Source organism: Aulonocara sp. 'chitande type north' Nkhata Bay, linkage group LG15 (genome assembly GCF_057382095.1).
Source record: "Aulonocara sp. 'chitande type north' Nkhata Bay isolate Kocher_YH1m ecotype deep benthic linkage group LG15, A_spYH_male_GT1.1, whole genome shotgun sequence".
Lineage (NCBI taxonomy): Eukaryota > Metazoa > Chordata > Actinopteri > Cichliformes > Cichlidae > Aulonocara > Aulonocara sp. 'chitande type north' Nkhata Bay.
The window spans coordinates 12,297,646-12,324,437 of NC_141358.1; the positions used below are offsets into that span (position 1 = coordinate 12,297,646).

A 26,792-nucleotide genomic window follows, 5' to 3' on the forward strand; every position below is an offset into this window, starting at 1 on the left:
AAATCTATAGGCAGTATTTACTAAAGGTTTTACTGTTTCAGAGATGCCTGAAAAAGCAAACAGTGTGTCTGCCTCTTTAAGAGTGACTTAAAGTAAAATGTGTGTAGTATCCATCCATCCATCCTCATCCGCTTTGTCCGGGGCCGGGTCGCGGGGGCAGCAGCCTAAGCAAAGAGGCCCAGACCTCCCTCTCCCCAGCCACCTCCTCCAGCTTATCCGGGGGAATACCAAGGCGTTCCCAGGCCAGCCGAGAGATATAATCTCTCCAGCGTGTCCTGGGTCTGCCCCGGGGCCTCCTCCCGGTGGGACATGCCTGGAACACCTCATCCAGGAGGCGCCCAGGGGGCATCCTTGTCAGATGCCCGAACCACCTCAGCTGGCTCCTTTCGATGTGGAGCAGCTCTCTCATGTGTGTAGTAGATCTAGTCAATTTTTAAATGAGCTTGTGTGGATTATATGTTTAAACAAATATGTTAAAAATTTCAATATATTTACTTAGAGACAAGGCACAGAACACAAGAATAAAACAAAACGTTTAATATTAAAAAGTAATTAAAAGACAGTAAAACAGATTAGTGCATAAGTAGTGTAATCCCTGCATAACCTATATAAAATTAAATCTCTGTTAAAATGCTGTATTATTGCCTCCCTTTCAGGGGTCTGGATGAAAGGCTTCTGAAAACCAGCCAAAGTTTAACAGTTCAGTCAGACTACAAATAATTGAAGAATAATTCAGCCTTTCTTCAGCTACAGCAGATATTTTATTGAGTTTTATCTCTTTTCTGAAACTGGAAAAAAATATTTCTCAAAGTCACAGTTTAAAAAAAACAAAAAACATCAGACACAAATTAGACAAATCCCCTTGGGGCTGCAACAGGAAGCGTATCCAACAAAAAAGAAAACATTTAAAAAAAATAAATTGCCAAATCAAGCATCCGCTGTGGTGACACTTTGTGAATGTGGGAGGAGTCAAAATTAGCTTTAATAGCAAATCCCTCACATGATGAGACTGAGCCAGCTTAAAAACCAAAAAGTGTCTTCAGCTGCTATGTCTTTTTAAATATTCTTTTGAATGGGTTGTTGCGGTCATGGCGTTTGGCCCTGCCAATTTTGAAGAGAGCATCCTGCACGCCCTCATCGGTTTTCTGAACGTTGGTCTGGATGGAGTCCAGCATGTTGCCCTGCTCCTCTACCAGCACGGCGATGTCCAGGAATATCTCATGGATGCCCTTGATGCGTCTCTCCAGGTCCAGCAGCTCCTGGTGACGTTTCTCAACCTGGAAGAGAGCTGAACGTGCCGTTCTGCCTTCAGTCACCACGTTATTGCTGAAGATGTTCCACTGACCTTTCTCAATCATCTCCTCCACCTCCTCTCCCGTCACCTCACACCCAACTATCTCCATTTGCCTCTGGATCTGGGCTTTGCAGCTTTCACGGTGGCTCATCTCGGCCTCATTGTAATCAAACATCGCATCGCGAAAGCCATTACTGAGGCAGGCGTACTGGGTTCTGGCGATACGCGTCACAGCAGAATTGGCACCATGTTTTTCTTCTAGCTTGCACGCCATGCCATCCATGTCACGCAGGTGTGCTAGAACATTCTCAGCCCGCATCTTTATGTCAGCTCCAATAGAGTCCCTTTTAATAGTAGAGGTGCCATGGAACATGCAGGAGCTCTGCTCACGAAGCCTTTTAACCTCCAGGCGGATGAGCTGGATGTCTTTATGGATCCCTTCTGCCTGGGAAAAGATTTCTGCCAGAGCAGGGCTGTTGTCCAGGTCGACTTTGCTGAGGGACTTGGAGAGAGTGGAGTCTGCATTCTCCACTGGCTCCACAGGGCCGCCGGAGACTTCCTGCAGGTGGCTCAGTCTGTCCCTCATGGCTGATCTGGAGATCAAGTGAAGGTTATAGAGGTCAAGATGATTTTCTATTCACTTAACAAACATTAGTAAAGCTAATTCATTCAAGTAGGTGAACCATTTATGTTTGAATTTAAACACACTTGGCACCTTGCTTGCTTCTCATATCTGATGAAAATAGTTTTCCTTCTTCCTTCAAGTATAATCCACCCACCACCAATCACTGGCCTAACAGGTTATCCAAAGAGTAGTCAACAATGTTCCTTTTCACCAAAGAGAGATTCATTTTGACTTTAAAAACCGAGCTTTAGATTCTGCATATAAGTTAGAGTTATATCTTGGATAAACAGCCTAAATATTTCTAATGCATAAAGTACACTTGTGATAGCATTAAGAGGCATTTCAGTCGTTGGCGCTACACAACAAATATATGGTTCCAACGCTATAAAATCTAAGAAAAACCCCAAATGTTTTAGAAGAAATGATAACTTAGACATATCTGATCTTTTCTTACATCTCATACAAATTACTGCCTCCTGTGCTCAGTATCTATCACCATGTAATTTCATAAGTTACCCATACTTTCTGTCAAACCACAAAATCCCACTGTTACCATTTCATATGCAACAAGGTCAAATAATCATGCGCACAGTGACAAGATTAAAGGAAAGATCCTCACCCGTTTGCTCTTTATCTCTACAAATCAAACTTTGGCCATCATCTGAAGTCTACTAATCCGGACTGTGAGCACAAAAAACAGTCCCACGTGTTACCAGTGCTGCAGGCTGTGAGGTAAAAACTGAAAATCTGCTGTGCTTTTTGTCAGGGTGCACAATTGCGACACTCAGTCACAGTCATGTGACTTTAGGAATGAAGACAGATCAGTTCAACCTTGACCTGCACCACAGGAGCGTCAGTTGTGTAGGACAGCTTTGTAAACATAAACTTGGACCTAGACTTTAAATCAACACACCAGACTTTCTCTGTTCCCACACACAATCTGGTGAATCACCGGTTGATTCACCATCAGCAGCTTTTCTCCTGGCCCCTGATCCTCTGAGTCTGTCACAATGAGATTTCCCATCAGTTACAAATCCCAAATTATCAAAAGAAATAAAATGGTTCTGGATCAGACATGGGTACGAGAAATTTAGATAATTCGCAGTTTAAACCGCTCTTTTTAAATTACTTTTTTAAAATTTTGATTGTAATATTTAATTAATTAAATGGCTGGAAAATAAAATGATGCCACGGCTCATCTGCACGGCCACCAGGGGAGGGCAGCCTACACTATGAGAGTAGGCAGAACAAGGTCTGTGCAGTTTGTGTGTTAGCCACACCCAAATGACTTCCACAACTACATGCACAAACAAGTTTGGATTTTAGTAGCTTCTTCTTCTTTTTTTAAATTCTTCTGACTACTACACACTTAGTTATGCCCCTTAGCAATTTAGTTAGGTTTAAATCAACCCCTGTATTTGGCGACGGTTTTACTATTTTGAGGAGGTCAAGTCTGCTGGAGGCATTTGTAGCACTGTCCTCATTTTTTGGCTCCAAAATCAACCACAACTAAGCACAACTTAGGTGCTTGTTGATCACACATAGACAAACTATGTTTTCTTATCTGGATAGTTGATGTAGGAAGGGGTGTACGAGCATAGATAAGAACTTTAAACTTGGATGAACATTCCTGCTGTAAAATGCATATTAACTGTTTCTTATCTATAGTATATTTATTGCCATCTTTTGAACTATTATTGCACAACAAGGGCAAACCCGGTCTCACTGGAATTTCTATTAGATTAGACGCATTCTCTTTATATATAGATACATTAGTTTTCTTTAATATTCTGCCAAATCCCTTACTTGCAGTCTTTCGGACACACATCAAATTTGCACGATTGGTACATGACTTCAAGATAAAATCAGGGTTTAGGCTTCAATCATAGGGAACAGGAATGTCGCTAAACTTACCAGTTCAACTTAGGCCACCAACCCACGCTGTGTATAGAAGCCTGATTTATCACATGCTGTTAAATGAAGAGTGCCAGCTCTGGTTTAGGAGTATATTGACACGCGTTTGCTGATAAGGAACCTGGTTTTAAAGTATTCTAATACGACATATGAATTGAAGCAACGATTATTAATACTGATTGTTTGGCCTCCTGTGAATAGGTATGTTTGAGTGAGTGAAACGTTGATTCTTAATGAGCCTGAGACTAAATATAGTTTTACTCACTTACATTATTGCATTGGGTTGGATGGATATGTTAACTTACCGACTGAGGTGTATTTTGAACCCAATGACCTAACTCCTCTCAGGGTCTTCAGCACGTGAACTCGCGTAGTCGCGAGCATTCGCTTCTTGTTAGGCTGCTGCTTTCAAGTGTACCCCGGATTTTCAAATGAAAACATATGACTTTAAAATGCTGGTTTAATAACAGCATCTAGACTTGCAAGAAATGTAGCATTTATTGTCTTATTCAAACAGTCTTTCATATTACCAGTGACTTTGGAGGAAGAAAACAAATGCGTTTACACACGTTATTAGATAATCAAAATATTGCGGAGGCATATACACACTAACAACAAGGTATCCATATGTCACTCCTAAACGCAATGTGTTGTCTTAAAAGACCTTTCTTTCTATGGGAATTGCCCATTTGTGGGTGGGAGGATGGGGGAATGGGGGGGAAACAAAGCACACCGACCGCTAGTTTTTCATCTTTCCGACTGCTCGTGAAGACAGCGCACCTTCATCAGCACCCTGTTGCAACCTCAACTTTCTTTTTGTTCCTTTCAAGGAACCGGGCTAATCACCGCCGCCAGAGACGAAAGGAGAAGAAACACTTTTTAGTCCTGTTTATTTTTTTAAACATAAAACTACAATGAAGTTGGCGCTTATTCGCAGTGCTTACACGAGTCTCCGGGCACATCAGGTCCGTCCGGGTAGCAGATTCACCGGGTTTTCGCGAAGATGCCTACCGATAGGCATTACCAGCAGTCGATTGAGCCTCCGAGCGGCAAGCGCTACCTCCAGCACCGGCACCAACCCGAAGTTAACCGGTAACTTTGGGGTACAATCTCAGAAGGGGGATGAGTCTGATTACGACAACCATGTGAGGTAAAATAACAACAGCAGCAACAACAATGTAGAGTAAAAGTCTGATTGTGGTGTGTCATGACAAATTGTTTTAACGGCTAGCTAAAAAAAACGAAGTTCGTTGGAGGGATGGTTATCTACGTGACAAAGGTAGTAAGCATTTCCGGTCTCACCGGCGTTTTGGCCCCTGGCTAGTAGCCAGTTCTGCACGTGTCCCCGGGTTAGGGTGTCAGAGACACCAGCCAGCTGATGCAACCCTTTTCTGTTGTTGCTAAACATGCGACACATGAGGAACCGAGTAAAAACACGCAGGCGTGGATGACTGATGCTAACTAGTTTTGCTGCTAACATTTAAATGCAATCAGATCTATAACACTTGTATTGAGTGTGAAGAAAATTAGCAAAAAGGATTTATTCAGTTAAAGTTTAACTTTAAAGTTTTGGACTGTTAACGTATTTGTAAACATTTTTCCCCGCCCGCCCGCATATTGCCGCATGCGCACTGAAAACGACCATGGGTTGTTCCATACCACAAATTCTGGTATCAATCCGATACCAAGTAAATGTAGGGCCAATATTGCATATACCAATACTGATACCGATACATTTAACTTTTAAAGGCATCTTATGTAGGGGAGAGCAGTGGTCAACAATTTATTAATGTTGATCCAATACCAATATAAGCTCTGGTTTCGATACTATTGATATTTGGATTACTACTACTCTACTCCACAGAGCCTGATGCATAATTCATTAGGAAAATTCCTGCAAATAGACAAAAAGTGATGGCTTGATAGGTCCTAAGCAATACTTATCTCACATATTTCACAAGCTAGTCTGTGAATTAAAGTAAACACAGCACCTGACTGCTTCCCACCTTCTCATCAGCTCCATAGTTTGCTGCAGACATTGCTTGAAAATTTAGTTACACCATGTGCTGCTTTCAGTGTTTCAGCACATGTATGTGTACTATCTGTACTTTCTCAGTGTTCATGTGTTCGATTGTTCGTTCTCTTCTGAGCCGCCTCCTCGCATTTCATCTGATTTCTTGTTGCATTGCACTGAATTCTCAAAGCCACTGTAGTTATAAACCCCCCATAGTTATGCTGCTTCTTTACCTTGCAGCATTCAGCACCTTGAGATGGTTTTTGTTGTGAATTGGTGCTATATAAATGAACATATTTGAACTTAATTATGTATTATCTACTTTCCTGATGGGGGTGTTTTATCCTGCGTGTACCCATTAATAGGTTAATGGGTATTTCTAACCAGGTTGTCTTCTCTTGTAGGAAAGTGGTTCAGAGCACCAGAGAAGCAATTGTGACTCTGCAGAAAAGAAACCCAGCAATTCAACCCTTGTTAGCCATTCTACAGGTACTGTAAGGGAATACTGTTAAAGAACAAAAAAATGAGTGCAAATACACCGTCTTATTTTGTAGTAAGCAGTCTTACGGTAAGTGTTGTTAATGCTTAGAAAAAGCGTAGCCTAAACATTTGATGCTAGAAGTCTCCTAATTTGCTTTAATCTTCTCCTGACCTTGAGGGTATCTGTTTCTACTGAAGTTTCATCTTAGCTTTTCCATATTATCAGGGTTCTGTGCGTTGTTTCAGTGTGCTCATTTTATCTCAAAGGCAGGTGAAGACGACAGCATGCTGGAGATCAATAAGAAAATGGCAGTAAAGGTAATCCACGCCACCACTTCTCCTTTTTCTGACTTCTCTTCTTCAGCTTGGCCATTTTGTTATTTTGTAATGTCTACAAAAGATCTCCTATCTCCTCGTCCGCAGATTGGTTTGAACATCACTCAGATTTGTCTGGTAAAGGAGTGCAGTGAAGATGATGTAAGTCGATGTGACTCACAAGTTAATTTTCCCCTTAATAGAGAACTCTTCCTCCCCCCTCAAAGTTTAGTAAGTCACTACATGATTACCGTTCTCATGTTTGTGCAGCATGTGATTATGGTGCCTGTGTGTTCAGGTCTTCAGTATTTCCAGTTTATTCTTCATTTATCATCTAAGTTTATCATCAGGTTTTATCCTACCTAGTGATATTTTCCAGCATTATGTAACTGAGATTTGGGGAACCTTCTTGGCTCTTCATTCAGCTGGAGCCTGCCACTTGAACCATGTAGACAGAAGGAATTCATGGGAATAGCTTAGACATTTGACCTGACAGTGGATGATCTATGTGTGCCATGCCTGGCCTTAGGAGAACTCAGCTGCTCTACTTTTACACATTATCTCGTCCCCCTTTCTCCTGTTTTTCACCTCCTCAGGGATTTCCACCACCACTTTCCCTGTGCTCATTAGGTAGTGCTGCTTTGTTAGATTTTGAAGGTGCATGTGCTGTTTGTTTCTCTCTTGACTTTTTTGTAGACTACCACATAAAGTACCTGATTGTATTTGGTATATCTTCAATATTTTCACACTTGTTTCGTCTGCTATTTTTTCACTACATTTCTCAGATGTGTGTCACTGATTGTTATTTGTTCTCTTTATGTATGCATGTAGATTGTAGAGGAGTTGCTGAAGTTGAATGATGACCCCAAAGTGCATGGTATCTACCTTCACCTCCCCCCAGCTTCAATCACCAGTCGGGTCCTCAACACCTTAAAACCCGAGAAGGACATCGAAGGGTAAAAACCTGCAGGGGCATAAATATTCAGTCATTTATTTTATAAGTTCTATAAATGTAAAAATGTATGTAAGGTTGTTATTCCAATTTAAAATAAATGAATTAACTCACTGTGCGTGTCCTATTGACCTAAATCAGAAAGGACTGCTCACAATTAAGACGTTTGTGCCCAGTGTGTGTAGACACGTGATGAGAAAATTAGCAGGGGACCCTTCTTAATCACGATAAATTGATCAGATCTGGTTCAGTTAAGGATAGATTATCCAGAGGAAAAGTATATATGTTCCTGTTGATTAATGGAAAACTTTTTTAACCTAATCCTGATGAAAACTATATATCCTCATATGTTACTTGCTAGTACTGTGCTGTGTCTTTAACATTTATTATGTGTGATTGTGTTATCCATTGCACTTTATTAGTCTGTTACGGCCTGTAAAACTGGATGGTTAAATAAAAAAATGAAATTTTTATGTTTTTCTCTTGTTGCAGCATATCAGACTTGAATATGGGCCGTCTGATACGAGGAGACCTGAGTAAAGGCTTTGTACCTCCTTTAGCTAGTGCTGTTTTGGATCTGCTGGAGAACCATGGTGAGTTTCTGATGAAGGAAACTGAAGGTTTTCCTCTCTTTACACAGTGTTCACACAGCACACAGGAAACATGTCAGAAGTGAGACGTTAAGTCTCCTGTGAGATTTTAATTTTAAAACTGAGTTGATACTTTAGAAACCAATTATATGCCTGACTTTCTGCCATCCTTAACTGCATTGTGCAGGTTTATGCCCCTTGTGCCAGAAATAGAGTAGGAGCATATTTTTAGCCAGTGAGAAAAATCATCACTTTTGAGAAAGTCAGTGTTCTGATTAAGTGCATTTGCATTGGTGTGTGTAACCAATCGACTGTATAAAATTACAGTTTATATAAACAGTTGACCCAAAAGTGTCAGAGTGAATGAAAAAGAAATTAAATGCAGCCAGTGTGCTTGAAATATTTTCACATTTCTGTTCAGTTCAATTGAATTTTATTTTTACAGCGCCAAATCACAACAACAGTCGCCTCAAGGCGCTTTATATTGTAAGAAAAGTGTCTGGACTTCTTTAAGTTTCCTTGAAGATGTTTCACCTCTTATTCCAGAAGCTAAACTAAGACTGAGAACCTTCACAGACATATATTTACATCATAAGGTAGACCCTACAATATTACATACAGAGAAAAACCTAATAATCATATGACCCTTTATGAGCAAGCACCTTGGTGACAGTGGAAAGGAAAAACTTGCTTTTAACAGGAAGAAACCTCCAGTAGAACCAGCCTCAGGGAGGAGCGGCCATCTGCTGCGACCGGTTGGGGTGAGAGAATGAGGACAGAGATTTATAACAAGTATGATATAATGCAGAGAGGTCTCAAAGTGATTCTCACTGTGCTCTGACTGGACGATATATAAACACTAGAAATTAAATTAGATATACTAATAAATGTGACAGATGTTTCTCTTTTTTAAATTTACTGTAAAATACATCAGTATCCTTTACTGTTAACTACTGAGATCTGATACCTAACAGGAAAAGATACCATTGCTGTGGTTATTGTAAAGACAACTGTGACTTTAGAAAATATCTTCCAATTTATTATTTAAAAAAATACAATGAAAACATGAGCAAGAAAAATATCAACAAATATGTGAACACGTAATGTACTTGAGTGCAAATGACTATATTATAAAAAGGTGAAGGAAAGACATTGAATTTGGTAAGATTTGACCATATTTCTGGGATGTTTCTTTTTAATTTAAAATGCTGGTAATTTACTGAACAGGGGATCTGTGCATATGAGATACAGACTTAGATCATTTTGGTTGAAGGCACACTTCAGGGTTTAGATATTTTCAGTACTTCTGATATAACTACTAAAGATTTCCAAGCTCTTTAATAAAAACGTTGAACATTTCTGTGTAGAATGTTATAAGCTAAAGGTACATTTAAAAAAAAAAAATCTGGTTTAAGATTTTTTAGATTGTTATTTTTTTATATTTTGCCTTTATTTAATAGTTTGGCTTCAGATATATTTAAATGGGGAGCCTGACAGGGAGTCCATGGACAGACTCGGCTGCTGGGAGCATTTCCACTCGTGAATGATCATTTTAAACATCCCTACAGATACTCCTTTGGAAGGAAAAACTGTGTTGCTGGTTGGTGGAGAGGGTCCCCTTCAGCTGGCTGTGCAGTGCCTGATTGAACGAAGTGGAATGGTCACTCTGAAGAGTCACTGGAGCTCCAAAAGCCTGCAGGCACAGGTGTGACAGGGTGTACTCACATTAGATGATCTGCATTGTGCCTTAGAAGCTACCTATGTCAAAATCACTGTCCTAAGTAATGAATTAATGTATAAGGAGTGCCAGCTCCTTAATCAGAAGTTAACCAGAAGTTGTTCCAATGAATCCTTAAAATGCATAAAATTTTTTTCTCCAAAACAGAGAGGGAGAGCTTGAGAGAGAAGAGTTGTAGACTAAGGCCCACTGCGGGTGAGGGTGTCCAATTTAAGAACCAGTTCAGTTTACTAAACATTCAGTATGTACAATTGTGGTTTGAAGTTTGTATACACACATGGGTTTAAATCTCATGTCGGGCTTGTGTAGTGTTAGTTGCTGGCCACACAGAGACAGTATTCTCATTTTACAGCAGCTCACTGGAGCAGTTTTGCTAATGGGAAGATGCTGAAAGACATTTTTCTGCAGAGGTTCTTTTAGGTCATTAATATTTCATTATTTTAATTATCATTTTAATTTCTTCTTCTTTAATAATTCTCCATTTTCCCAGGTTATGCAGGCTGATGCTGTGGTCCTGCTAGATGTTGGAAATATGTATGTTCCACCCACCTGGATTAGACCAGGGGCTGCTATCATTTACTGTAAGCCAGCTCTGGAGAAAGGTATTGCATTATAGGTTGTGTTTCCAATTAACTTGTGCTATAATGAACATGAAATGATTTTAAAGCCCTCCATTGCAGAGACACTTTTTAAAGTTATTGTTTAAAAATGAATAGAAATCAGTGAAACTGCAGTTTCAGATGCACTGGTTTGCTTCCACTATCACATGCTTTTTGTTGTTGTATGGATTTGTGTACTTATTGTGTTCATTAATCCTGTTGTCGTTTGTTTTAGATGAAAATGCTTTTGGATTGTCTTCAAAATCTGGATTAGAAAGCCTCACAGCAGCTTACAGAACACAGGTATATATATTCCCATGTGACTCCTCTCTTTGGCTTACTATATTCTTCCTTACTTATTCGTTAGCTTTCTCTGTCCTTCTCTTTTCTTTTCTTTTTTGTCCATTAGAATGTTGTCCGGAGTTGCAGTCGGTGGCTCAAGGGTCAGGAATACAGACCCTGGCATCTGAGCAGCCTCAAACTGCAGCCCTTAACTCCTGTACCAAGGTATAGACCACTGTGTGGTGAACACTGGAATTTAACTTCATTAATCTTACCCGGATTCTTGTATACCTCATTTTAATGCTATTTGAATAAGATGTGGTGCGTAGAGCCATTATCCATATAGTCTATATGTTTTCTCTGTCAGTGATTTAGAGATATCCAGAGCTCAGATACCAAAACCAGTAGATCAGCTGGCTGAAGAGATTGGTTTGCTACCAGAAGAGCTAGAAGCCTATGGGAGGAGCAAAGCTAAGGTTCGACTCTCTGTGTTGGAACGCCTCCAGTCACAGCCTAATGGCAAATATATTCTGGTTGCCGGGTGAGTGACTGACCAAATCCTCTCTTATTCTTTCTCCTGCTTCATAATAATAATAATAATAATAATAATAATAATAATAATAATAATAATAATAATAATAAAGTTTATTTGAATAGTACAAAATTACCATTACAAAGAAAATACATAGGTCCTAGTATAGAACCCTGAGGGACTCCACAGTACAGGGTCATATTGTGCACACCAGAAAAAGTGATATTTGAAAATCTTCTGTATTCTCTCTTTGTTCAGTATAACTCCCACCCCACTGGGCGAAGGTAAAAGCACAGTGACTGTTGGTCTGGTCCAGGCGTTGTCCGCCCATCTTAGGCTCAACTCTTTTGCCTGTCTCCGTCAGCCATCCCAGGGACCAACTTTTGGAGTTAAAGGTCAGCAATGAATACTTGGGTCTTTATGCTAACTGTACTTGGCTTATCTTCTCTGAAAGATATGCTGTCATCTCTCTGTGTTCCTTTGCATTCCTTCATCTGGATACTTTTTTTTTTTTACTTTACTGTTGGTCATTCCAAACTATTTTCTCCAAAAACAATGAGTGTTTTCTCTAAAATCCTGTTTTGTAAGAAAACGTTGATAGAATAGTGTATTTTCACATTGGAACCAATGTTTAATGTTTCAAATTGTGAATATTTCTACTGAATACATTCAGTGACATTTGGACAAGTTTAGCTATCTTTGTCAGTGTGAGGTCAGCTCTACATTTTGTTCTCGGGTGGAGCAGTTCATTTAAAGTCCAACACTCAGCACTGTTTCTTTGTGTGTCCTCGTCCTGTTGCCTGCCTCTCACAGTGTTTCCTCTCCTCCTTTGCCTAGGGGGAGCTGCAGGAGGTGGGTATGCCCAGGTCATCCCTATGGAGGAGGTAAGACACACAGACAGGCTCAGAGTGTTCCCTAGCAGGACAAACGCAGGCTTCAAAGACCTGAGGCATGCAAAGACTCACAGTAGTTTGCACAAAAAGACACACAAGCATACATTCATGACCCCGGAGCTGTGACTACAAGCACAGTCCATAAAGACACACAGAACGAGGGGTTAAGCCCCAGCCTTGTAGGCTACAATAAGGCCAACTACTTTTCTCATTCTCTCAATTCACCCTTTTTCTTTACGCCTCCTTCTTTTAGGCGCACTAAAAAAAAAAAAATATTTGTATGTCTTGAGATCAAAGGGCTTGTGTCAAACTGTGAGAAAATGTGTCATAATATATTTAAAGACTCAAGGGACAAAATCCAAGCCATGAGAAGATTGCTTTAGTTGAACCCACATTTATCATCTGCTACCAAATGCTGTGGGTGCAGCCCACTGACCCCCATTGTTAGCGGGTTTTTTCTCCCTAGGGGCCATTCAATCAATCTTACAGAGTGTACACTTCTGCAGTAGCATGTTGATGTCTCGCCTGTAATCCTTTCATCTCTCACTGGGTTCTTTTTTTTTTTTTTTCTGCTATTTTTTAAAATCTTCTCAGTTCAACCTTCATTTGACTGGTGACATTCATGCCATCACAGCTGCCAATAACCTGGTGGCAGCAGCCATCGATGCCAGGATGCTCCACGAAGCGACGCAGTCAGACAAGGTGGCTGTGCGAAAAGATATCATACAGCAACTCTAGTTTAAAAAATGCGTGTGTAATATAATGACAGTATGGATTCCTTTTGCTCTCAGTCATGTTTGCGATTTGCTGTAGATTTATTGTAGTCGGTGACTGTAAATTATTCTGTGGTAACTTTTTAAGTATTTGATTTATTTCTGTAATCCTGCTTTTCATGCACATAATGCTATCTCGTTATCTAAATTCCAGCTTAACAAAAGTCCTTTCCTCCTGTAAGGACCGGTTAAATGTACTTTAAATAATAGTATTGTTTTTCTTGTTTTCTTTACCACCAAGGCCCTTTTCAATAGATTAGTCCCTTCTGTGAATGGAGTCAGAAAATTCTCACCCATCCAGATCTCCAGGCTGCAAGTAAGTTTAAATACTACAGCTCCATAATCACACGTGATGTCCATGATCACACGTGAACTAACTAACTAAGGGTTGTGACTGGGGTGTTCATGAAAAGTTGTCGTCGTTGTTGTTGTTTTTTGTCCACTAGGGGGCCTCTGTGAATCCATCTTAAATTTTCAATCTTACCCTTCACATTGGCTGCTTTACCAAACATTTCTTTATGCCAGATAAAACTCCTTGTTTGTAGAAGAAAGAGTAATTCAGTCTTCATGTAATGCTGATGAAGAATGTCTAATATTTAGTCCTAACAGATAAAATATGCATGGCAGATGTTACTGATCCAGGAGATGAAGGTTTGAACATGTGTACAGTTTATGTCCTGTTGCAGGAAAGTCCAGGTTTAGAGAAAAAGACTATGAAATTAGCCTTAATTGATGAAGGGAGACATAAAGATTTTTAAAAGGCTTTTTTTTTAAGCAGAAAACTCCAACTAAACCTGATCTTGACAGTGAGTTAATAATTTCCTGGTTATTTAGTCTGGATTTGTTTCCTATACATGAATGATACCTCCCACCTATTACGGTGGACATAGCAGGCTTCTTTCATGTTAAATAAAATCTAAACAACATCAGAAACATGTGGAACAAAATCTTGTTGTCTGTCTCAATTTCCAGCGCCTTGGCATCAGGAAAACAGATCCTGCATCACTCACACCTGAAGAAATCAACGCGTTCGTACGTCTTGATCTTGACCCCTCAAAAATCACCTGGCAGAGAGGTATCATTATAAACAGACACATTCTCTGTGTGTGCTTTTTTTTTAAGGGGGGGTTGTAACTGTACCGCAAGCATGGCTGATTCAAGCTGTTTTCACACTAACTGTGTCGGGAGACTCAAACAGAGATGTTGTCCAACTCAAATGCAGCACCCAGCAGGAGAAATACTCCTTAGGCAAGAATTTTAGGCGAAGATACCGCCTGTGTAGAGCTGCGTATGCACCAGACAATTACCAGCAGCTTTTTTTTTCACATGAGCACAGTTTAATCAGTTAGACTAAAATGGAACTTTTAATGTCTCTCTCTAACTAAGCTGGATCTTTGTGTTCTCGCATATAATGGGAAACATCTTAACACTGAGCAATTACGCTTAAATGTATAATGGGGTAACTGAGTTAGCACTGGTTCAAATCTTCTGGTCAGCTGGGGCTTTTCTGTGTGATGCTTACATGTTGACAAAGACATGTATGTTAGGTCAATTGGTGGCTCTGAATTAAAGATAAATGTGAGCTATTTAAAGTGTATGAAATAAAAGTGCTGCATGCATGTGTGGTTAAGCATGGCTTGTATTTTTAAATAGTTTTTAAGTGCTCATTAAGAGTAGAAAAACAACTGTTACATGTAAATTTTGCAGCTTTATCTACAACTGCATTAGGTTTGTCACTCAGAAAAAGTATTGCTTTACATTACTTGGCTGCTCCAAGGAGAAAGTCATTTGTTGCGCTACTTTTTACATTACCTATGCACAAATTGGTAATATGGCCTAAGATGCATAATTACCAGCAAGCGGTCCCACACCACATATCACTGTGCTAATGAGGGGCACTTCACAGTGATGCTACTGTCCTAAGTCCAAATGCTCATCAGTGCAGTTGTTACCTGTTGGACATCAGGTTGTGGCTTCTTGTCCAGGCTTGGCATACATTCAGCTTAAATCTGCCTGTGCAGATCCTTGGTACAAGTTGTCATGTTAGCATCAGTTGTTTCTGGCCTGTCCCTGCTAATAAACTGAAAATAGCTGATGTGCAGGAAAAAAGGAAAATTTGATTGATTCATTTATTTATTTTTACATTTATAACAGAAATGGGCGACTGGTTCAGGGGGTTGGGAAGCTCATCTTGTAACCGGAAGGTTACCGGTTTGATCCCCTGCTCTGTCTGTCTTGGTCGTTGTGTCCTTGGGCAAGACACTTCACCTACCGGCTACTGGTGTTGGCCAGAGGGGCCGATGGGGCGATATGGCAGCCTCGCTTCTGTCAGTCTGCCCCAGGGCAGCTGTGGCTACAACTGTAGCTGCCTCCACCAGTGTGTGAATGTGAGAGTGAATGAATAGTGGCATTGTAAAACGCTTTGAGGGTCTCGAAAAGCGCTATATAAATGCAATCTATTATTATTATTATTATTATTATTATTACTATTAAAAGTGCTAAGTGTATGTAATACAGGTAATGGCATAAGTAACATAATTCTTTGCTAAGCAGCATTATTGCGATTACTGAATCTCCGATAGTGTTGTTGCAGAGAAAAATGTAATTACAGGAACATGTTACTAAACCCTACACCGATCTCCAAATGCTTATGCAGTTAAGTGGTTTTTATAGCAGCGGCGGTGTAAAGCACGCAATCTTAATCTGGCCAAATGTGAACAACACCGCAGCAGAGATGCCTTATATTTCAAACTGGTGCAAAGGGGCTGCTTCAGAACACCAGTCTGATTGTCTGCGCTCGGATGTACTCGCAGTCAAAAAGCAATATCATGACTATCACACAAATCTAATTATCATAAAAAATGTCTGACAAACATCTCATGCTCTGCAATGTAAGTGTCTTATTGGGCCGTTCCTGAGGAATGTCACATGCAGTCTTGAAATAGAAGGTAATTTCCTTTCTTATATAATGAATACAAAACTGGCTTCATATTAAATTAATGTAAAGTGTCAGACCATCAGTCACAAGATTATAAACGTGGGTACGGTAGCTGTGGAATTAGTTACAGCAGTGATAGCTGGGTTCGTTTAAAGTTGCCTGTGAGACAGCCGGCCAGGTGTTGCTTTGACCGACGTGGTATTTTACTCTGTCGGCTTCGGGGTCACTCATCATAAACAAACTCTGGAGATTAAAAACAGGTTCAGCACCCAGTGTGACTTTGTTTCATGTGTTCACGGGACTTATTCTTGCTTAACTTTTTTCCTAAACTTGTTTTTTTTAATGGACACACTTTCCTTTTTTCATGAAAGGGAATGTTCTTTCATTCTACAAAACCAACACAGGAATAATGTCTCCTAAAATGATTTCCTGGCTGAGCGCAGTGAATTTCTAACCGCATTATCAGAAAGTAGCCTTAAGTGCTGAGTGAGGAAACCTTCATTAGCTAATCCATTTTAAGATAAACACATGTTATGGGGTAGTATTTATAAACGTGTAAAGATGAATTTTTACAGTGTGTCAGGCTAACGCTGTAAAAACATACATTTTCCTTGTGGCTCAGGTATCAGATCAATTAATCACAGTTTATGGGCTCTTACAGTCACGTAGTCCTGTTGTTGTTTTTTTGTGTGTTTTCTTTAAAGAAAAGTGCTTTTTAATCTAATCTAACATGAAATTAATCAGAAATGTGAATAATGTTTTTCTGTGGCATATTGTTTCACATAAGGCAACTGCACCATGTCAAAAGGTGAATGTTTCATGGTCAGAGTTATAGATTATATAACAAGGTTTGCCCAAAAAAAAATGTTTCTTTTTGTCTTTTTTTTTCCAGTTGTTGATACAAATGACCGTTTTTTGAGGAAGATCACCGTCGGACAGGCAAGCTCTGAGAAAGGACAGATCAGAGAGGTATGGCATTATAGTGGAATAAAAGTGGAAAAGCATTCCATTTACCTAACAAACAATTTTGGGAAGTTGGAAAATTAAAGTGATTTAGCTTTAGTCTTTGTTAAATTGGTACAGTGTGTTATCACAACCTGCCTGACGAGGCTGTAATGGACGTGTTTATTAAGACTTTTGACGTCTACAAGAATGTGAGCCAACTTTTTTCAAGGGTTTTTATTGTAATGCCTATACTGTTTTCCTTACCTCCAGCTTATTCCCTCCATACAACAATACTAAAATAGACTAACAAATAAAAGCTCTACTAAAATTAAACTGAGCTGAGCAAATCCACTCTCAAAACAAAATGAGACCAAATTAAAACAAGAGTAACAATGTAAAATATGTTGAATATACTAAAGTATAATAACTGTGGTATGAATCACTCAGGCTGTGAAAATTATGATTCTTTAAAATAACAAACAAACCATGTTGCATACTTTTCACCCTGGATTTGTGTAATTTGTTCATTTAAACAGAAAACTTCACATGAACTTACTTTATAATGAAGAACAATGGTGCAGCAGTTTATTTACATTGTAAAGATGTAGCTGGTGGGGCGTCGTCAAAGGAGCTTGCAAAGAAAAGCGTCTGGATTTCTTTAAGTTACTTGAAGACGTTTCACCTCTCATCCGAGAAGCTTCTTCAGTTCTAAGGTCAAATGGTGGAGAGTCCCAGATTTAAACCTAGTGGGATTAACCCCCCACAGAGGGACAAAAGGACCCCCTGATGATCCTCTAATTGCCTGAGCCAAGGTGTGAAACTGGGTGTGGGTCCCAATCAGCCAGAGTTTTGGGTGAGTTCATTGTGAAACCTGGCCCCACCTTATCATGCGAATTCCTGAGATCAGATGGCCCAGGATGTGAGTGGGCGTTAAGGCGTCTGGGAAGGGATCTCAAAACTGGATTATAGATGGCAGAGAGTTGGTGTCGTAAACCCCCGCCTCTGTTCAAAGATGGTCGCTCACAGCGGACATAGATGGCTTCTTTCACTCCTCTTTCAAACCATCTGTCCTCTCTGTCCAAAATGTGAACATTGGCATCCTCGAAAGAGTGTCCTTTTTTTTTTGAGATCCCTTCCCAGACGCCTTAACGCCCACTCACATCCTGGGCCATCTGATCTCAGGAATTCGCATGATAAGGTGGGGCCAGGTTTCACAATGAACTCACCCGAAACTCTGGCTGATTGGGACCCACACCCAGTTTCACACCTTGGCTCAGGCGATTAGAGGATCATCAGGGGGTCCTTTTGTCCCTCTGTGGGGGGATACTCCCACTAGGTTTATATCTGGGACTCTCCACCATTTGACCTTAGAACTGAAGAAGCTTCTCGGATGAGAGGTGAAACGTCTTCAAGTAACTTAAAGAAGTCCAGACGCTTTTCTTTGCAAGCTCCTTTGACTACGATGACCTGGATGACTGAGAACCTTCACAGACCTGGTGGAGCGTCATATTACTATTAACATGGCCTGGCCTCGGATATCTCTGTTTTATTTTTTGCTTTTTAATATAGCAAAACCATGACTAAAATCTTTCTCATGCATGTCCACTCTGATACACTCCCCTCTGCACATGCTCCTCTGTTCATGATACAGCCCAGATGTAATCAGCCCCCTCCACCACCACCATACATCTGTAGTAATGGCAGCTAAATGAAATTCTCTAAATAAACATTTCACGTCAGTGGGAAGCTAGCAGGCCTAAGTGAAAGCAAATGTTTAGAGAATGAGAAAAATGACCCACCCATCCATCCACACTCACACACGTACACACCTAGAATAGTCTCTAAGCTAGTTCACCATATGGTTATATTTATGATCATTGGTAAATCCATTCTGTTTCCACTGCCCTGCACTTTCTCCAGTGCTGGTTATACTATAGCCCCTCGGGTTATTATCAGTGGGAGTAGGAATAGAATTCTTATATTCCTTGAGGGATTATTGTGGGTTTTATGCTTTTTTTTTCCTAACCTTACTTACTCATGTTTTCTTGTTCTCTCCATCCTTTTTTTGTTAAACATAAATCATGACAGAAACTCGTATCAAAACAAGTTAAACATGTTTATAGGTTTTTTTTAAGTTTTCTTCATCAAATTAGCTGATCCGAAACTAGGCCATGTTCATAGGACTTTATTCTCTTTCTCATGTGATAAGCCTGGTGACTGCCGTTTTGAAGAAAGTTGCCAGTTTTCTTCCCACGCTGTGCAAAACATTTTATTCACTTAAAGCTTTTATTCTTGAGTCTGAGAAAGATAAATTAGATTGTAAAGGCTTAAGCTTACTATTTTGCATTCTAGCTCCAAACAAACTCATCCATTAAACTTTACTGCAGGTAAAACATTTGTTTTCAGCTCTCCGCTAGCAAGTGTATAAAAGAACTGCTGAAACTACAGTCCTGGTTTATGTCGCAAGTGATTTTTCTTTTCTCACACCCCAGACTGGGTTTGACATTGCAGTGGCCAGTGAGATCATGGCCATCCTGGCCTTGGCTGACAGCCTCGGGGACATGAAGAACAGGCTGGCACGCATGGTGGTGGGGACCAGCCGCTCTGGACAGCCTATCACAGCAGAGGACCTCGTATGTATTTAGTGTTGTAATCTCATTTGTAAGTGTGGAAGTATTATTGCTGTCTAACTCAGAGAATTTTAGACCAAAAATATGGATTTTTTAAAAATTTGTTCTGAAAAAAGTTGTTTTTGTGCTTAAGACTGTAAAGAAGAGTTATAGAAAGATAATGGTTTTAGTCCTTATCAAGCTATCTTTGATTTATTTAAGTGATACGAAACATCTTCAAATCTTAATTTGAGAAATTAACTGTATATAGTGGAAGAAAAACACTTGTAGTGTAGAAAGTGGAAGTTTTTTTTCACTCTGGAGCATTCAGCTGTGAGTTAGTACAATGCTCCAATCTTCCCAGGAGTGAATGTCCCAGCTAATTCACCATGAAGTCCAACCGTGTAATGGTCAGAGAACACAAGCAGAAAACCCGAGTGTTAATCTCAGACTTCACAGGCCTCGGTTAACATGTTAAATGTTAAAGGTCGTGAAATTAGTTACAAAAAAGGACTGAACAGGTGTGGCTCTTTTGGAATTGTTGCCAAGAGAAAGCCTGTATTCTCAGAATCAACTTTCTGAGATTTCCTTACTTGGATGATTGAGCTTGCATCAACCAACCAAACCAACACAGCATATCAGCACAAAAACATCATACCAAGTGGCAAGCACGGTAATAGAGGGAGGATTTGGGGCAACCGTGAACTCTTCTGTATACCAAAGTATTCTAGAGTCAAATGTGAGGCCATTTATCCAACAGTTAAAGCTTGGTCAAAGCTGGGTCATGCGACATGTCAATGATCCCAAGCACAGGAAAACTTTAAGTTTTAGCGACCCATATTAGATTCTTCAGGCTCTGGTTTCCCACACATGACTGTGATGTTTCAGAGCTGTAGAGGAGGAACCTCCATAAAGTTGCATTAGCATTTCTGATATGCCAGGATGTGAAAACACAACCACACATCAATGCCTGTCCAGTGGAAATATGCTGTGTGTGTGTGTGTGTGTGTGTGTGTGTGTGTGTGTGTGTGTGTGTGTGTGTGTGTGTGTGTGTGTGTGTGTGTGTGTGTGTGTGTGTGTGTGTCCACGTTGCTGACAGAGCATTTTGTGCAAAGCAAGATTTACTTGCATGCAGGACGGAAACTTGCAAATGGACTGTAAAAACATTTATCATCCAAAGTGGACAGCTGTTTGACTATACTTTACATTATCAGTTGTTTGTATTAACGAGCTCAAAGTTTTGTCTGAATCTTGATAACCTGCTCTGTTTTCCAGCCAGCACCCTTATTTTTCTCTCTTCCTCTCCGTCAGGGTGTGAGTGGGGCTCTGGCGGTGTTAATGAAAGATGCTATCAAGCCCACGCTGATGCAGACCCTTGAGGTGAGACCTGTGCACAGCCCCTCTTAAATAGTCGTTATCCCGCTCAGCTGAGCAGCTTCTGATGAATATCTTATGGAATAAATGGGTTTGCTCCGCTGCTGCCGGAGAAAGCGTTCCGCTGAGATCCTTAAAGAAAGGATGATGGATTGGCTTTTTTCCTCCCAGGGCTCTTTATCTTAATGGCAGTTTAGCTCGGTGGACAGGTGAAGCTCTCGGCCAGGGGATCCGCCTGATCCAGTTTCATGCAGCTGTGCTAGGGAAACACTTTAATTTGGTTGTGATGATGATAACAAAACTCTGCTTCTCACAACATCTGGCTTTTATTAGGCGTTTGAGATTTTACCTTAAGAAGAATTAGACATGTGATACCACAAGGATATTTCTTCCATGTGGACAGAAAGCACATACGCACCAACATATTTGTGACACTACGCCCAAATCTAGTCCTTGCAGCCAACATGATTAGTCAAACTCTATGGGAAGCTGGGGCACTTTTAAAATTGAATACACCCAACATGAAGGATGCATATTTTTGGTTTTCCCAAGTTTATTTGTGCATTTTTAGAAGTTGTGATTAAAGTCCAAAGCAAGGATTCAGTTTTGGATGATGACATCACAGAGAATAAAAGAGTAAAACTTTAATGTCTCTGCTTTTTTTTTTTTTTAATCCAGTAAACACTGATGATTATCTCTAGTGTACTCCTGTTTTTGATATTATTATTATTTATATATATTTCTCTTTTTTTCCTATGAGCAAGCACTTGGTGACAGTGGGAAGGGAAAAACTCCCTTTTACCAGGAAGAATCCCCAGGCAAAACCAGGCTCAGGAATGGGCACCCATCTGCTGCAAATGGGTGGTGTTGAGGGAATGCACAGAGAGACTCTCTGCTGGACAGGCTTCCATTAAACCCAATCCTAATATATGTTTGTTAAACAGGATTGTATACAAGTGGAACATTGGCTTTTATGCATTTTTAATAAGTTCTCACCAACGTTTGGACAAACATATGCATTAGGCTTGTTCTATAAAGGTGTTGTGTTATAGCATCACAGTAGAATGTGTCATCTTTAATGTTCACATTCCCGAATGTAAGAGGTGCGATCAAAACGTTCTGGTCAGATGCTATTTTGAGCACCTTTTGATTTTTTTTAAGGTGTTTGATTGGATATCGTTTTTTTTTTTGTTTGTTTGTTTTTTTTTAAATAATGGGATGATTGCTTTTGACTTTTTGATCACACTTGATTCAGTTTTCTTGTGCACAGACTTAAAACACTGAGTTAAAGGCCAAAGATTTACCACACAAGCTGAGGGTACTTTTCTGCCCATTTGGTTTAAGTAATTAAAGTTTACAGTGAACACAATGTTAGCAGTCATGCTTGTGATAGCGACTTTTTGTTTCTCGTTTTGACGTGATGGCTGTTTCTCGTTTGTTTGTTCCTTGTTGGTTTTTGAGCAGAAAGCTTGATTATATGGCTGCTGGGTGGAGAAAATAAACATCGACTGTCCCGGATTCTGTGTTTTCAAGGGTGCGGTGAGGGTTGTGTTGTACGAAGCAGAGATTTGGTTACTTTTTGTTTTTGGGAGGAAGCGTTGCGGTCCTGTTGTGTGAAACTGTTTCCTGTGTGGGTTTCCTGCGATTCTGGTCAGGGAACTGGTATCGGGACCAAGCGGGCCTCAGAGCTCCATGAGAATTTTCCGCCGAGCTTGACCGCCTTTGCCCTTTGTGCCCTTTTGGCTCGTCACGGCTGTGAATGCAGATGCACTCCTGACAATAGAGCTGGCATACGAACGCTGGCGCTGAGCTTGCATTTCTGTGTCGTTTTTAGATGGGACACAATTTGGATCACAAGAAGAAAGGGGATAGTTTTTTCTCCCTGTGTACGTGTCTGTTAAGCAGACTTCAGTTGTTGTGTGAGTTTTCCAAACATCCTGTCTACGTGGAGGTTCACAGAATGCATCTTTCCTGGGGGAGAGGAAGTAGACTATAGTATAGAGGGCAAGGGTTGTGTGGAAATGCGGAGCAGTTTGAGTCGTTGTGCTGTGTCAGAATACATTTTGGATACTTTGTCACTTTAGCCCTGCTCTGCAGTTGACATATAAAATTGGCCAAGTGATGCGCGATACCCGGAAATATTAACATGATCTCCGGTTTCCTGTTTTTATTCGTCTCTCTTTCCGAATGTTCCTAATCCTTGCGTTCAACAGATGGAAAGGTGACACAATGGATTTTCATTGATTTCCACTTTCATTCCATTGTTGTTTCCTCCTGGACAGATGTGGAAAGAGTGAAATTTTTGCACTGGGTCAAGTTAAACCTCAAAGTTTGCAAACACAGATGGAAATCCGTGTAATGTTTGACGTCCATGTCCTTCCACTAAAACACAGAAATGGATGTGATGTTTTTGACTAGGTAATGGTACTAAATTGCAATTTCTCTTCATCTCACGGTCTGCGTTTTGTCTTCTTCCCCCTTACTTTTCATTCTTAACTATGCATACACTTTTTTTTTCTTTTTTCTTTCATTCAGTAAATGCTGCTAGTGGCAGCTTCGCTCGTGACCTTGTTAAAGAAATGATTTACTCCTCTGAGGGGAGGCTGTTTATGCTGGGTGAGGGAGAGGTATGCAAACAAAAGCCTTGAAAATCAGACTAGGCCTTCCCATCCTTCCCTTTTCCTCTCTCTCTTAAGGAATTCATATTCAGTGTAACAATGGGTCAGCTGCCTTCCCTAGTTTTCTTTCTAAGTAATGACCTTCTTTTAAGAGCCTGTCTAGAGTGCGGCAGAAGGATTTTGATCTCGATGAGTGGGCCTTTCCTTGGCAGCCGTAGTCTTTCATGCCTTTCTTGCAAGCAGGCTGCACTCCACAAAACGGATCTGAATTATTCCGAGAGGATACATCTGCTGCTTGTAAAGTACACCAGCTGTGCGTCTGTGCATTTGAAGTAACTTTAACTGGGAGGCAGCAAAATAAAAAGTCATTAGTTATTCCTTTACTTTATTTAATAAGTGATTTAGTCCAAGAAATGTTGAAAAATAGTGGAAACATGACAGTAACAATTCTTTACACTTAAAAAAAAAAAAGCCAATGATATTCAGTTACACCTAGTAGAATATGTGTCAGTGTTAACTCTTTGAGGTCCACGCCAAGAAAAAAGCAATGGAAAAAAATTTGTTTGCTTTTCTTATTGACTTGGGTGAGTAATCACCACAATCAATACTTTTTTTTTTTTCAATAGACCCTGGAGTTTTTAAAATATTGATCTCTACCAAATGGTTGAGATGTCACTCAATGGTAAAAGTATGAAATGTCATGTAATTCAAGTACAGTAGATAATACAGTTGAAAAAAATCAAATAAAGGCCCAAATTATAATGAACTTAATAACAAAAACTATCCAGGGCATTGGATAGAGTTTATTTCTAGTAGCATGCCAGTGACCATTGTTGGTTTTCATTCTATCAAAGGAAAGTATATCAAACAACAAAATACATATTTTTTTAATCTGCAAATGTGAAAAATGTGCAACAGCACAAAATACTCACATTCAGGCCACTTCTGATTGAATGCTACTGTGGAAAATCATTTTTGTTTGTAAAAAAAATAAAATAAAAACAGTGCAAATCGAGCACATCTGCTTATGGTTTTGGTCTTTGGGGTCTTATGGTGTAGCATTTACTCTGTGGTGGTGGAGAGCTGAATCATGGTTGTCCAACTCTAGATGCAGCTTGTTAACTTGGTTCAGACACAGCCAGGCAGAAACCTTTTGAGAGCCATCGGTTTCTGGTCCAGTAGGGCACAGTCCCTCTTGTAGACCAGGTATTCAAGTCAAGGATGCATCCGAACAGTGGAATATGCCATCTCCTTATAGATGAATTGATCATCGGAATCTTAGGTATTTAAATGACATCAGCCAATCTTACCTATAGCAAACCTGTGCAGGGTGACTTAATAGAGCAACGGAAAGGAGTGATTTTTGTTGTATTTCTTACTGACTCAGTGTTTCCTTTGTGTCTTTGTAGGGCTAATCGCTGCGAATGTGAACTTTGCACAGCTGCACTGCCAGATTTGAGGCCTTGAAGTGCTCCTTTAGTTCGTGTGGGTGTGTTTCTAGCCTTTCCAAAGCAGTCCAAATCAACAGGCAACACAAGCCTGGCTCATATTCAGGCTGGCAAGCCAGTGAAGGGCCTCTTAACTTCTGCCCACTGTTTAGACAAACCCCGCATCAGCATGTCATCATTTATCCTGGCAGCCGGGGTTAAAAGATGTTGAATTTTCTATGAAAGAAGTGGTTAGTTAGTATTTAAACTTGGTTGCCATGGGTTGCAAAGTTTTCTCAACTCCTCCCATATGTTTGTGCACCCCTCTTAATTGTTGTAGGGTACGCCGGTGTTTGTCCACGCTGGGCCCTTCGCCAACATCGCCCATGGCAACTCCTCGGTGCTGGCAGACAAGCTGGCTTTGAAGTTGGTCGGACAGGACGGCTTTGTGGGTAAGAGCATGCGGCCCATGCATACAGATCACACACACACACACACACACACACACACACACACACACACACACACACACACACACACACACAACCACAAAACCTTTGTGGGGATGACAGACAAGAAGATCTCAGCTGTCGGATCTAGGAGTCCCAGATGTGTTTGAACTGAAGGCTTAAGCTTCGTTAGTAGAACAAACAAATTTATAACTTATAATTTATTCCAGCCATGAACTTCAGCGTGATCCCCTGCCGCTGAAGGCTTTAGCATGAACTCATTATCAGCCTGGTTCTGGATCTGTTCTGCCTGCCTCTGGTGGACTAGCATTCTGCTCTGGTGCTGTTCCTCCATAACTTTCTAAGAAGCTAGTCGAAAGAAAAAATATCAGCGCAGAGGAAGGAAGCAAGTTGATAATCTTAAGAGCCCTTGGAATGCTTTAGAGTAAACCACACTAATCCCTTCAACGTCAAAGCACACTGCAGCATTTCCATTTTTATCGGCCTATCTGTCCCGCTGCTCTCTCCCTGTCTTCATTTACTTTGGCTGCAGGAATATGTCTGGAATGCATGTGTGTGTGTCTGTGGTTTTTGCCAGGTGCATTTGGCGTACACGCAGATCTCCTTAAGGCGTACGTTCACGTTTAGGCGACAGATAATTTAGCCATCAAAGCTATAACAGGTATAAAAGGAAAAAAAAAGGTTGACTGCTTGGGCAAAACCAGCGTTTGTCCAAGCTATCATCTGTGAGTCGGACAAATGTGAGGGCAGAGAGCTGGATTTCACAACACTGAGCATAAAAGCAGGGAGACTTGTATTTGTTTTAAGCCTCCACCTCTCTCCATCTCACTTAGTTACCATCTGTATGTCTTGTTCCCTGTCTCCCTTCCCTTTCCGCATATTCGCTACCTGACTCTCAGGTATGCCGGGAACCCCCCACCTGGCAGCTGGGACGCGTGTGCCCTCCTCTCGTTCGTCCCATCTACAAACAAACAGGAACACTGAAAAAACAAGAACATTTTTACAGATGTAATGTGGTACAGCAAGTCATTTCTTTGTGCAATCTTGTGCAGTGAAGCCCAGCAGGAGAGTAAACCCGTTTTCAGATGATCAGATAGGTGGTAAAACTGTGATGATGTTGATAATTCCATATTTCTCAGAAAATTGTTTAAATAACACGGTATGGTAGGTCAAAGATGAAAACAGAAGGAATATAGGATTTGGCATCATCCTGATGTCTTATTCTTTTTCACCTTGAAACTCCAAACCTATTGAAAAAAAGACATCTGCGAGCCAACACATGAAGTTTTCCTTCATTGTGTCACCGCACATCATCCTGATGCTGTAAATGCAGACTAAGGTGTGTAAAAGCAATATACACTCACTGTATTAAAGGTAGAATTCCCTACCCTTGTAGGAAATCACATTGCC

The 26,792-nt window shown here is 40.4% G+C and overlaps 2 protein-coding genes across 6 annotated transcripts in view; one reads left to right on the plus strand and one right to left on the minus strand.

The window, feature by feature from the left end:
- Positions 1-536: 536 nt before the first annotated feature.
- Positions 537-5,141, minus strand: LOC147312619 (syntaxin-11-like). 4 transcript variants are annotated; one of them, XM_086264209.1, is made up of 2 exons: positions 4,778-5,141; positions 537-1,887 (listed from the first exon to the last, which is right to left on the minus strand). In XM_086264209.1, exon 2 carries the CDS (start codon positions 1,878-1,880, stop codon positions 1,047-1,049), a length of 834 nt encoding a protein of 277 aa, XP_086120335.1. In that variant the 5' UTR covers positions 1,881-1,887; positions 4,778-5,141; the 3' UTR covers positions 537-1,046. The 4 variants fall into 4 exon arrangements, with proteins under 4 accessions (XP_086120335.1, XP_086120334.1, XP_086120336.1 ...); XM_086264208.1 differs by lacking the exon at positions 4,778-5,141 and adding an exon at positions 4,139-4,501; XM_086264210.1 differs by lacking the exon at positions 4,778-5,141 and adding an exon at positions 3,834-4,119.
- The window catches only part of mthfd1l (methylenetetrahydrofolate dehydrogenase (NADP+ dependent) 1 like), a 44,563-nt gene continuing 22,371 nt past the window's right edge, over positions 4,601-26,792 (plus strand). Inside the window, exons 1-22 of one of the 2 annotated variants that reach the window (XM_086264204.1) lie at positions 4,601-4,983; positions 6,252-6,336; positions 6,595-6,645; positions 6,751-6,804; positions 7,474-7,598; positions 8,087-8,187; positions 8,731-8,780; positions 8,885-8,945; positions 9,753-9,889; positions 10,413-10,524; positions 10,757-10,824; positions 10,931-11,028; positions 11,171-11,344; positions 11,594-11,730; positions 12,173-12,219; positions 12,823-12,930; positions 13,243-13,317; positions 13,974-14,076; positions 16,832-16,908; positions 19,377-19,517; positions 20,805-20,873; positions 25,253-25,364. In XM_086264204.1, the coding sequence (XP_086120330.1) occupies positions 4,748-4,983; positions 6,252-6,336; positions 6,595-6,645; positions 6,751-6,804; positions 7,474-7,598; positions 8,087-8,187; positions 8,731-8,780; positions 8,885-8,945; positions 9,753-9,889; positions 10,413-10,524; positions 10,757-10,824; positions 10,931-11,028; positions 11,171-11,344; positions 11,594-11,730; positions 12,173-12,219; positions 12,823-12,930; positions 13,243-13,317; positions 13,974-14,076; positions 16,832-16,908; positions 19,377-19,517; positions 20,805-20,873; positions 25,253-25,364 (2,221 nt within the window). In that variant the 5' untranslated portion in view covers positions 4,601-4,747. The remainder of the gene's footprint in view (positions 4,984-6,251; positions 6,337-6,594; positions 6,646-6,750; positions 6,805-7,473; positions 7,599-8,086; positions 8,188-8,730; positions 8,781-8,884; positions 8,946-9,752; positions 9,890-10,412; positions 10,525-10,756; positions 10,825-10,930; positions 11,029-11,170; positions 11,345-11,593; positions 11,731-12,172; positions 12,220-12,822; positions 12,931-13,242; positions 13,318-13,973; positions 14,077-16,831; positions 16,909-19,376; positions 19,518-20,804; positions 20,874-25,252; positions 25,365-26,792) is intronic. The other variant, XM_086264205.1, reaches the window with a different exon arrangement.

Coding starts and splice junctions, on each gene's coding strand:
- LOC147312619 (XM_086264209.1), bottom strand. CDS start 1,880: ATGAGGGACAGACTGAGCCACCTGCAGGAAGTCTCCGGCGGCCCTGTG.